Source organism: Oncorhynchus mykiss, chromosome 4 (assembly GCF_057628025.1).
Source record: "Oncorhynchus mykiss isolate SJ-2025 chromosome 4, ASM5762802v1, whole genome shotgun sequence".
In the NCBI taxonomy this organism is placed as follows: Eukaryota; Metazoa; Chordata; class Actinopteri; order Salmoniformes; family Salmonidae; genus Oncorhynchus; species Oncorhynchus mykiss.
In genome coordinates, this window is record NC_143025.1 from 44,813,037 (window position 1) to 44,826,050 (window position 13,014).

General features: G+C 43.0%; 1 protein-coding gene across 5 annotated transcripts in view; it reads left to right on the forward strand.

Annotated features, from left to right (window-relative positions):
* LOC110521846 (discs large homolog 1-like protein) overlaps nt 1-13,014 on the forward strand; it is a 188,766-nt gene that overhangs the window by 103,013 nt on the left and 72,739 nt on the right. For all 5 annotated transcript variants that reach the window (XR_016495291.1, XM_090232125.1, XM_090232128.1 and 2 more), the window contains 4 exons: nt 1,389-1,558; nt 2,038-2,174; nt 7,701-7,845; nt 8,859-8,985. Coding sequence is in view for 4 of the 5 variants with exons in the window: in XM_090232125.1 (XP_090088251.1) it covers nt 1,389-1,558; nt 2,038-2,174; nt 7,701-7,845; nt 8,859-8,985 (579 nt within the window). In the remaining variant the exon portion in view is untranslated. The remainder of the gene's footprint in view (nt 1-1,388; nt 1,559-2,037; nt 2,175-7,700; nt 7,846-8,858; nt 8,986-13,014) is intronic.

Below are 13,014 nucleotides of genomic sequence, written 5' to 3' on the forward strand. Positions count from 1 at the left end.
CTCAATTTGAGCCCTGTTTTTAAACGAACACACCAAGCCCTTCCCAGACACGGAGGTATTTAAGGAGTGCATGGTGAAAGTATTGGAGGATTTGGCTATACCGACAAAATCTATGCATTGCATAATTGCGTCCATCAAACAGGTAAACCAACCTCTTATTTTTGTAGGAAAGAGTAGGCTTCAACAAAGGCATCTTGTTGCTAGTGAAGTCAAATTAAAATGAAGACAGTTGTTGAAATGAATTACTTTCAGCACCATTTGCTGTCCACGTCTGTTTGATTATGCCTCAGCCACTCAAAAGTGGATGTCTTCTCCTGCACACTCTCTCCTCAATAATAAGTTAATGATTGAAAAAGTGTCTCATGAAATTGTAATACATTTGGTCTCCAGTCTATGGGCTTCAGAAAAACCACATAGGCTACTACTCTTTCTACCGTAGGCTATATCATTTTGTTAAATTAATTTGATGGAGCGTGGTGCAGCGCCTCAGCGCTGAGTCTCTCCAATAGCACGCTGGGCATGGATAAGCTAAACATTTTGCACCCCTGCCTTTGACAAAGTGGGCTCTGCTTATAATAGGGCGGCATCAACACTCACCTACTGTAAATAGTCCTCATGCCACTGAGTGACAGAAGTTATCATTGTTTTTGGGCAGAATAATATGCGGTGTTATGTGTTGTTGGAGGTCTTGGTCAGTTTAGCTCGGAAAATGCCTCCTTGGACTGCCTAATCCTGCCCAATGGGCAGGCAGCCCGTGGGGCCTAATCATGTAATTATATTTAGAATCCATATTAATTCAATAGCATTTCTGTGGGCCTAGTCATAAAGATGTGTCAACTTGTATTGTGGCATAAACACAATCAGTCATGACTGTCAAACAATCACTTCAAATGGCTCCTTTACTAGGCTACCCGCATACATTCATCCACTCGCAACATATTTCCAGCCTCCAAATAGTTGTTCATGGAAAGAGACATCTGTTATCCAAAACATCAAAAAGTGAAATGACATTTAGTGATTGTCATTAGGCCAGAATGAATGCCTCCACTGCTGTCCGCATGCATTTCTGCCTTGGCAAATGTCAGTGTTCTCGTCTAACCACATCGCATTTTGGAGCAGAGGATATACTCTAGGCCGACCACCTGTTTTCAAGTCCATTCACTCATATTAATGCTTCTGCCATATGGTAATAATAAATAATGTTGTAATAGCCTACAGTTTTCTTAACATTTTGTTTTCATTATTGTAATATACTTTACCGGTACAGCATAACCTCACTATTTATTTTACCGTGATGCTGTACAGGACCATACCGCCTTACTTTCACCCCTGTATCTGACTCTTCTGGCTGCAAAGTTAATGACTGGTGTGTTTGACACTTCTTGCAGAGTGAATGACTGCATCTTGAGAGTAAACGAGGCAGACGTGAGGGATGTGACCCACAGTAAGGCCGTGGAGGCCCTAAAAGTGGCCGGCTGCATCGTCAGGCTCTACGTCCGCAGGAGAAAAGTCCTCTCAGAGAAGATCATGGAGATCAAACTTGCCAAAGGTCCTAAAGGTAAGAAAACCACGGAGCTCAAACTTGTCAAAGGTCCTGAAGGTTAGATAACCATGGAGCTCAAACTAGTCAAAGGTCCTAAAATTTAGAATACCATAGAGCTCAAAGTAATTAAAAGGACCAAAAGTTTAGAAAACCATAGACCTCAAAGTAATTAAAAGGTCCTAAAGGTAAGGGAGATTAAAGCTAGACACAGTGATATCATATCATCATACATCGCAGAGTGACTTCCTATACATAAGTCTACCTTAAAATGTGTTGAACTGATGGATACCTTTATGATGCTTGTTGTTGACTCTCTGACTCTCTGTGCTCCTAGTGATACCCTCTGAATGACACCCTGAGAGGATTAATATAGTTCCAATACGGTTTTATTGTTGTAATACACTCCCCTCACTCCCCTTCTCTCTCTCCCTCTCTCTACCCTTCTCTTTTCCCTTTCTCTCTCTTACTCTTTTCCTCCCTACTTCTGTTTCCAGGGCTAGGGTTCAGTATTGCGGGGGGAGTATGGAACCAGCACATCACAGGCGACAACAGCATCTATGTCACCAAGATCATTGAGGGAGGGGCTGCACACAAAGACGGGAGGTTGCAAATAGGAGACAAACTATTGGCTGTAAGGCCCTGTAACGTCATCTTCTCCTTACTGAAAGACAGTACCCACTGGGCAAAGACGTCAGTTCAATGTCTAGTTTTGATTTATATTTAATTGAGTTGTCAACTAACGTGAATTCAACCTGAAATCAACAAAAAAAATGAACCATGTCATTGGATTTAGATTTAAAGTTGTGGTCCACTGTAGCTCAGTTGCAACGACAGGATAGTGGGTTTGATTCCATCAATACGTAAAACTAAAACGTCAAATGCACACATGACTAAGTCGCTTTGGATAAAAGTGTCTGCTAAATGACATATGATATTATTATTTTTCATAAAGTTGAGTGAAAAACAGACATTTTCAAAATTCCTTTACATTGATTACTTTTTGCAAATCCAATCAGTTTTCCACGTTGATTCTAGGGCTGGGAATTCCCAGTGAACTCACTATATGATATTCTCACGATACTTAGGTGCCGATACGATATGTATAGCGATTCTCATTATGCTATATACAGTACCAGTCAAAAGTTTGGAGACACCTACTCATTACATGTTTTTTCTTTGTTTGTACTATTTTCTACATTGTAGAATAATAGTGAAGACATCAAACTATGAAATAACACATATGGAATCATGTAAACAAAAAAGGGTTAAACAAATCAAAATAATTTTTATATTTGAGATTCTTCAAAGTAGCTACCCTTTGCCTTGATGACAACTTTGCACACTCTTAGCATTCTCTCAACCAGCTTCATGAGGAATGCTTTTCTAACAGTCTTGAAGGAGTTCCCACATATGCTGAGCACTTGTTGGCTGCTTTTCCTTCACTGTGGTTTCATCTGTGGATTATCGATTCAATAACCCGACCTGGCTAGAACCACAGTTTAATTGTTCTCTGTATTTTCCTAGGCACACACATACACACACATTTATCTCCCTCCCAGTCCAACCTAGTTGGAGTTATGTTTAATACTTTAATTATCCCTTATACATGCTACATAAACTATAATCCCTAATGGTTAAGTTTCAGGGTAGAATTATTTAATCATTATCTTTAAACATATAGATTATTTTATCAATCCACCCTTAATGACTAAATAATACACACTGAAATATCAAACACCATATGTCATAAACCAAACCAATACCTGTATTTACGTTCAATAGTCATCAATGACTGTTCTATATCCAATTATAACTCTTCCTGTTAGGATTTTCATCATAGTCTTTATGAAAAGAACAGTTTGATCTAAATATTGAAGATAGTCTCATCTAACATTGGCTCCTCGTGGTTAAAAGAAACGGAGCCATCTCCTAGGCATGGAGATCTGTATTCGTCCTCCCACTAGTCAGAGCTCGGAATCGGTCCGTATCTCACCATCTGTTGCGTCATTGACTTCCCCAAAACCAACATACCATAACCCAAGATCCTCTTTCTTTACATTTTTAATGGTATTTTGTACCTTTATGGATTACAGTCAAAAACCCTCACCTTTACTATACTCCATCTGTTTCCATATTGGGTGTGTGGATTTACATGGCCTTCTCTCTCTGTGTGAGCTATGACCTGATTCCATGAATTACACAGGTACCTGCACAGATATCTTCCATAAAGGCCCATAGTTCTAGACTACCAAGGGGTCAGAGACCCCATTTGGTCTACATAGAACTCAACTGAGACATCCTTCCCTAGCTCTACTCTCACTTACTTTCTACCCAGATTAAGTGACCTTTTGTACTTTGGTAATACAAAATCCTCATCTTCTACACTATAGGTCAAGTTACCACCTTGTCTTCTCAGGTGGGTCATGGTGTATTAGGAATATGGCTCCCACAATCAGACATTTCAGACCGACCAGCACTCCTGTAAAGCCCCACCCCTTTCCGGAGAACATATCACTGGCTAGAGGCCAACCCATACTTTCACTTCTATTGAACGCACACAGTGAGGATCGGGCGGGTTAGGGAATCTTCGTTAGAGAGGTGACCTCCGAACCCTATTGGTATTTGGTTCTTCTCCTAACTCTGTGTTTGTTCGACAGTGTCAATGTGTCTTACTCTGTAATATGGACACAGGTGTCTCTTTCCGCTATTTGTACTGCACTAGTAGCTGTCACCAGTAGCACCTGGTATGGTCCTTTCCACCGTGGCTGTTTCCAGTCTTTTTTCTTGAGGGATTGGACCCAGACCCAGTCTCCTGGTTGGATTGAGTGAATCACCTTCTCCTGTAATTCACATGTTGGACACAAAATCTTGGACATACGGGTTTGGTTAACAAACAGTCTTCTCATGTGTTCTGATAGTATATCTTAAACTTCTATGTCTACCTGTTCTGGTCTCTCTAACTCTGGCATTTCTTTATGGTCTACCTGATTAGCTGAAATGTAATCCATTGTTTAAAGAAATAGATCCTAGTAAACCAACTCTAGGGATAATATCTTGACCTAATTTGTTAGCTACCATAATCGTGTCCGCCAAGGAAGTTGGGAAATTTTCTACCCATTTACTATATTTATCTATTATTAAAAAAAAAATGTTTTAAGTAGTTCGTTATCTCATAGGCCACAACGTCTTTCCTAACCTGCAGTGTTTCCTAACCTGCTCTACCATCCTTGCTCCCTGTTGACACTTGGCTCCGCCCATGTGTCAATATTGCCGCATATCTAAACAGTGACTTAGGTAGGCTGATACTGATCAATAGTAGCCAATTTGAAGTGCATATCTCTTCACCTCTCCTAGCTCTGCTAGCCCCCACCCTACCAGGTTCTGTTTGATGGTACTGCTTATCCTGGGACGCAACACAGGGGCCCCTCAGGTGTGTGTGTTTAGACCCTTCCTGTACTTCCTGTTCACCCACGACTGCATGGCCACGCACAACTCCAACACAGTGGCGGTAGGCTTGATCACCAATGGCGATGAGACAGCATAAAGGGAGGAGGTCAGATGTCAGTAAGACCAAGGGCTGTAGTGGAGCGGGTCAATAGCTTCAAGTTCCTTGGCGTCCACATCACTAAGGACTTAATATGGTCCACACACAACCGCACAGTTGTGAAGAGGTCACAATAGGTCCTCTTCCACCCCAGGAGGCTGAAGAGACTTGGCATGGGCCCTCGGATCCACAAAAAGTTCTACAACTGCACCATCGAGAACATGTTCACCTTCTGCACCACCGCTTGATATGGCAAATGCACTGCCCTCGATCGGAAACCGCTACAGAGGGTGGTCTGGACAGCCCAGTACATCACCTCTATATCAGCAGAAAGGCCCAAATAAGTCACCCAAATAAGTCACCCGATACCGTCTGGCAAACGGTATCGGAGCATCGGCTCTAGGACCAACAGGCTTCAAGACAACGTCTACCCCCAAGCCATAAGACTGATAAATAGTTAATTAAATGGTTACACAGACTATCTGCATTGACCCTATCTCAAATCAAATCAAATTTTATTTGTCACATACAGATGGTTAGCAGATGTTAATGTGAGTGTAGCGAAATGCTTGTGCTTCTAGTTCCGACAATGCAGTAATAACCAACGAGTAATCTAACCTAACAATTATCCAGACTAATAGCTACCTTACACACACAAGTGTAAAGGGATAAAGAATATGTACATAAAATATATGAATGAGTGATGGTACAGAACGGCATAGGCAAGATGCAGTAGGTGGTATAGAGTACAGTATATACATATGACGTGAGTAATGTAGGGTATGTAAACATTATATTAAGTGGCATTGTTTAAAGTGGCTAGTGATACATTTTTTACATGTATGGCAGCAGCCACTCAGTGTTAGTGGTGGCTGTTTAACAGTCTGATGGCCTTGAGGTTGAAGCTGTTTATCAGTCTCTCGGTCCCTGCTTTGATACACCTGTACTGACCTCGCCTTCTGGATGATAGCGGGGTGAACAAGCAATGGCTCGGGTGGTTGTTGTCCTTGATGATCTTTATGGCCTTCCTGTGACATCGGGTGGTGTAGGTATCCTGTGTGTGTGTGCCATTCAAAGGGTGAATAGGCAAGACAAAAGATTTAAGTGCCTTCGAAATGGATATGTTTCAGGTGCACCGGCTTGAGTCTGTGAAGCACTGCAACACTGCTTGGTTTTTCATGTTCAACAGTTTACCGTGAATGAAGAATGGTCCACCACCCAACGGACATCCATCCAACTTGACAGAACTATGAGTAGCTTTGGAGTCAACATGGGCCAGCTTCCCTGTGGAACGTTTTTGACATCTTGTAGAGTCCATGGCCCAATGAATTGAGGCTGGTCTGAGTGGAAAAAAGTGCAACGACAAAAAACTTTTTCCGTTCTGCACACACATTTTCTATAGGATTGAGGTCAGGGCTTTGTGATGGCCACTTCAATACCTTGACTTTGTTGTCCTTAAGCCATTTTGACACAACTTTGGAAGGATGCTTGGGGTCATTGTCCATTTGGATGACCCATTTGTGACCAAGCTTTAACTGATGTCTTGAGATGTTGCTTCAATATTTCCACATACTTTTCCTTCCTCATGACGCTGTCTATTTTGTGTAGTGCACCAGTCCCTCCTGCAGCAAAGCACCCCCACAACATGATGCTGCCACCCCCACAACATGATGCTGCAACCCCCGTGCTTAATGGTTGGGATGGTGTTCTTCGGCTTGCTAGCCTCCCCATTTTTCCTCCAAACATAACGATGGTCATTATGACCAAACAGTTATATTTTTGTTTGCCGCAGACCTAATGTTCTGGCTGTGCCGGGTGGAGATTATAACAGTACCGGGTGGAGATTATAACAGAACATGGCCAAGATGTTCAAATGTTCATAAATTACCAGCATGGTCAAATAATAATAATCACAGTAGTTGTCGAGGGTGCAGCAAGTCAGCACCTCAGGAGTAAATGTCAGTTGACTTTTCATAGCCGATCATTAAGAGTATCTCAACCGCTCCTGCTGTCTCTAGAGAGTTGAAAACAGCAGGTCTGGGACAGGTAGCACGTCCGGTGAACAGGTCAGGGTTCCATAGCTGCAGGCAGAACAGTTGAAACTGGAGCAGCAGCACGGCCAGGTGGACTGGGGACAGTAAGGAGTCATCATGCCAGGTAGTCCTGAGGCATGGTCCTAGGGCTCAGGTCCTCCGAGAGAAAGAAAGAGAGAATTTGAGAACATACTTAAATTCACACAGGACACCGGATAAGACAGGAGAAGTACTCCAGATATAACAAACTGACCCTTGCCCCCTGACACAAACTACTGCAGCATGAATACTGGAGGCTGAGACAGGAGGGGTCAGGAGACACTGTGGCCCCATCCAATGATACCCCACGGACAGGGCCAAACAGGAAGGATATAAGCAAGCATTTCACTGTGAAGTCGATACCTGTTGTATTCGGTGCATGTGACAAATACAACTTGATTTGATTCTTTAAGGGACTTAGATTAAGTTTTGTTGTGGCTTGTTAAAAATGCCAGCCTGTTTGCCTGCTATGTCAGCTACTGTATGTAACTACATGCTAAATCAACTGAAAAGCCAAATGACCACCTCTCTCTCCTTCCAGGTAAACAGCGCTTGTCTTGAGGAGGTGAGTCACGAGGATGCCGTGGAGGCCTTGAAAAACACCCCCGATGTGGTTTACTTGAAAGTGGCGAAACCCACCAGTGTCTTCATGAACGACAGCTTCGCTCCGCCCGACATCACCAACTGTGAGTGCACACACATACATACACACACACACGCACACATGATGATCACAATCTTTCCACTCATCCCAGGGCAGCTGTGACAGACAGCAGGTTATTTGAAAGGAGCCATGTGGTGTGGACCAAACCACATGGCTGGCTGCTGTTGCTGGATGCTGTCCCCCATAGCTACAGTAGTAATCCAGTAGTCACAGTGAGGGAGTAGGCCTATATCTTGACTAATTACTGATCATCAGAATTGGGCATACAGTAGTCGGTATAATGTGAGCCAATTTAATTATCGCTGAATATACTCCCATGGATGTCCCCCGGTCTGCACTGCACACTAAGAACTGAAATCAATCAATGACCAGTTGTGGTTTGATAGTAGCCTACATAGCAATATCAACCAACAAGGATGGCAGAGCAGAGCGTTGGTATTATTCACTTAAAACAATGCCTCCTGTCTCACAGTACTGGACTGATGAGGTTGTAGTTTGACTTTGACTAAACATAATGGGAAATATGACATTGGTGGAAAACATTGGTTTAATCACTGTTCAGGTCACATTCAAATAGGCTCTTTAAAACCTGTCACCTATAAACACCTTTATCATAGATATTGGTCACTTTTCTCACTTCAAGAAACTACAAGCATTGCTTTTAGTTAATATACCTATGATTGTATTATAAAATCCTTTATTTTTTAGTAGTTTTGCATTGTTGCCTAAGGCAACTCCCATATTTTACCTGGACAACATTATTGAGAGTTCTATTCTAGTGCTTATGCTATTATTGAAGATTGTGTTCATTTAAGGAGATTACCTACCCCTGCTAGCCATGTGTTTCATAGTTTCCTGATCTACCTCTCTGTCTACACCAGGGAAGGCTCAAGTAGAGAGTGAGTTATTAGCCTAGTGCAGCCCAGCTCCTCCCTCACTAAGCAGCATTTTATTACAGTTTATCAAAGCATTAGCCGTTAATGCTAACTTGCTATCTACACACTGAGGCCTGTTGTGTGTGTATTTTTTCTTTAGCATATTCCCCTCACAAGGACAACCATATCAGCCCGTCCAACTACCATAGCCAGCCCCATACCCCCGACACACCCGGACGCTACTCACCCATCCCCAAGAGCATATTGGGAGACGACGAGATCACAAGGTAAGCTGTGTGATAATGAACACACGCCATTTGACCACTTTTACAAAGGGTTTCAAATCAAATGTTTTTTATAACGTGCCGAATATAACAGGTGTAGGTAGACCTTACAGTGAGATGTTTACTTACAAGCCCCTAACCAACAATGCATGGACTATACATGGGGGTTTTGGTACAGAGTCAATGTGTGGGGGCACAGGTTAGTTGAGATAATACAGAATGTACATGAAGGTAGAGTTATTAAAGTGACTATGGATAGATGATAACAACAGAGAGTAGCAGCGTTGTAAAAGGGGGGTGGCAATGCAAATAGTCTGGATAACCTTTTGGTTAGGTGTTCAGGAGTCTTATGGCTTGGGGGGGTAGAAGCTGTTTAGAAGCCTCTTGCACCTAGACTTGGTGCTCCGGTACGAACAGTCTATGACTAGGGTGGCTGGAGTCTGACAATTTTAAGGGCCTTCCTCTGACACCGCTTGGTATACAGGTCCTGGATGGCAGAAAGCTTGGCCCCAGTGATGTACTGGGCTGGTCGCACTACCCTCTGTAGTGCCTTGCGGTTGGAGACCGAGCAGTTGCCATACCAGGCGGTGATGCAACCAGTGCTCTTGATGGTGCTCTTGATGGTGCAGCTGTAGAACCTTTTGAGGATCTGAGGACCCATGCCAAATCTTTTCAGTCTCACGGCTTAGTTTTTGCTCTGCAATGCACTGTCAACTGTGGGACCTTACATAGACAGGCGTGTGCCTTTCCAAATCATGTCCAATCAATTGAATTTACCACAGGTTGACTCCAAATAAGTTGTAAAAACATCTCAAGGATGATCATTGGAAACAAGATGCACCTGAGCTCAATTTCGAGTCTCATAGCAAAGGGTCTGAATACTTATGTAAATAAGGTACCTGTTTTTTATATTTAATACATTTGCAAAAATTTGCAAACATGTCGCTTTGATTATGGGGTATTGTGTGTAGAGTGATGAGGGGAAACAAATCATTTAACATTTTAGAAAAAGGGTGTAACGTAACAAAATGGGGGAAAAGGAAGGGGTCTGAATACTTTCCAAATGCACTGTACATAGGGCAGCAGCCTCTAAGGTGCTGGGTTGAGTAACCGGGTGGTAGCCAGCTAATGACTAAGTTCAGGTCAGGGTACTGGGTAGAGGCCGGCTAGTGATGGCTATTTAACAGTCTGATGGCCTTGAGATAGAAGCTGTTTTTCAGTCTTACGGTCCCAGCTTTGATGCAGCTGTACTGACCTCACCTTCTGGATGATAGCGGGGTGAGCAGGCTGTGGCTCAGGTGGTTGATGAGCTTTTTGACCATTCTGTGACATTGGGTACTGTAGATGTCCTTGAGTGCAGTCAGGGTACCCTCTCGAGAGCTGTGCGGTTGCGGGCAGTGCAATGCCATACCAGGCGTTGATACAGCCCAACAGGATGCTCTCAATTTTGCATTTGTAAAAGTTTGAGGGTCTTAGGAGCCAAGCCAAATTTCTTCATCCCTCTGAGGTTGAGGAGGCGCTGTTGCGCCTTCTTCACCACACTGTCTGTGTGGAGTGGTAGTCTGTTCAGATTGTCAGTGATGTGAATGCGCTCTGGAATATTGTCGGGCCCCGCAGCCTTCAGGGTGTTGACCTGATTAAAGACCTTTTTCATGTCGGCCTCGGAGAGCAAGATCACCCAATCCTCTGGGTCGGTAACCGCCCTCTCACCCCGCACGATGTTGTCAAAGCTTGCATAAAATGAATTGAGTTCATCTGGTAGAGAGGCATTGTTGGGCAGATCACGGTTGGATATGCTTGCTTGTGGGTAGAATAACAGTGGTCTAAGACTTTATCGCCCCTGGACTGGTGCACTTCACAGTGTAGATGGCATCATGAGGAACGCAAATTATGTGGATATATTGAAGCAACATCTAAAGACGTTAAAGCTTGGTTGCAAATGGGTCTTCCAAATGGACAATGACCTCAAGCATACTTCCAAAGTTGTGGCAAAATGGCTTAAGGACAACAAAGTCAAGGTATCGGAGTGGCCATCACAAAGCCCTGACCTCAATCCTATAGAACATTTGTGGGCTGAACTGAAAAAGCGTGTGCGAGTATGGAGGCCTACAAACCTGACTCAGTTACAACAGCTCTGTGAGGAGGGATGGCCCAACATTCACCCAACTTATTGTGGGGAGCTTGTGGAAGGCTACTCGAAACGTTTGACCCAAGTTAAACAATGCTACCAAATACTAATTGAGTGTGTGTAAACGTCTGACCCACTGGGAATGTGATGAAAGAAATGAAAGCTGAAATAAATAATTCTCTCTACTATTATTCTGACATTTCACATTATTAAAATAAAGTGGTGATCCTAACTGACCTAAGACAGGGATTTTTTACTAGGATTAAATGCCAGAAATTGTGAAAAACTGAGTAAATGTATTTGGCTAAGGTGTGTGTAAACTTCTGACTTTATTTACTCAGGGGTGTGATAAATTAGATATTTCTGTATTTAATTTTCAATAAATTAGCAAAAATGTTTCAAAACATGTTTCACATTGTCGCTATGGGGTTGTGTGTGTGGATGGGTGAAAACAAATATTTCATCCATTTTAAATTCAGGCTGTAACAACAAAATGTAACATCACTCAAGGGGTATGAATACTTTCTGAAGGCACTGTATCTCCTCCTCATCTTTCGACTACTCCTCCTCCAGCCATCCCTTTATCTGTCAGTCTCCAGCTATCTACCCCTTCTTTCCATCACTGTCCCACTCTTGTTCTCTCTCTGTCTCTGCTAACTCTCTCCCTCTCTATGCCCCATCTCTCCCTGTCTCCATCTCTGCCCTCTCCCCCCTATCTCTCTTTATCTCTCTGCCATCTCTCTGCCCTCTCTCTCTCTTGCTCTGTCTGCTGCTGGCAGATAAAGTTATGAAAGATGAATGGTGTTGAAGCTAGTGGGAGGCCAGCTGTGTAACTCCTAGGGAGATACGTCTGGGGGGCAGGGAGGTGAGCCAGACAAGCTCTGGTCACCTTGGGCGGCTTTCTCCTGCCACAGCAGAGAGAGCAAGAGAGAGAGACATACAGTGCTGTCATAAGTAGGAACAGATTGCCAGGCCACAGCAGGGACCACAGCAGTTCATTTCTCAGTCTTTCAGCCTCAAACACACCCACTGGAACTTACAGACAGATCAGACACTAAATATGATTTATACGTAGTCTACACACACACACACACACAGGATAGACACATACACAAACAGGCAGACAAACACACACACACTGAAGTGTGCTGCCAATTGTCTTGTCACTCTGCTTAGCTCCCTCTCCATGCTCGCTGTTGCCGTGAGCAATGAAATGAGAAAGAAAACAGAAAGACAGAGTGAGAGAGGCAGAATGTTTGCCCAAGTGAGAAAGAAAACAGAGAAAGAGTGGCAGAGAGAGAGGGAGAGAGAGCGTTAAGATCATAATGGTAGAGGTCATGTAAAAAACCTTGTTCAGTAAAATTGTACAAATTTCTCCTTGTAATAATGCCTGGTTTTGCCCTATGAGTCCTAACATCTCTAATACAAACAATAGGCCAGTGATCACTAATATCCAGGGAGAAAACACCACTAGCCACACATTTCTCTGGAGTATTTGTAAACATAAGGTAAATTCTTGTTGATTTAGTATAATCCCTCAGATTTGGATGTGTGGGTTTAGTAATCAACTGAGTGAGGTTTAGGTTATTACAAAAAGCCTTTAAACAGTCTGTCTTGGGTTCCCCAGGACAGGTTAAAGTCACCTACGACCACCTCCCCACCTATCCTAACCCATCTCAGAAGTAGAAAAGGAAGCTATTAAATCAGTTAACAAACATTTCTTAGTGGAGGAATGGCAGTAGACTTCCAGAACAGTTACTTTATAATTATAACCTAGTTGAAGACTTAAAGCTATAATTCAAATTGTTTAGGACTGGACAAAGCCTTTAAAAGAGACACAAAAAGGTTACTTTTTGTATAGATAGAATAGTGTGTTGTTGAAATCAGCCCTGAAAACTTTAAAA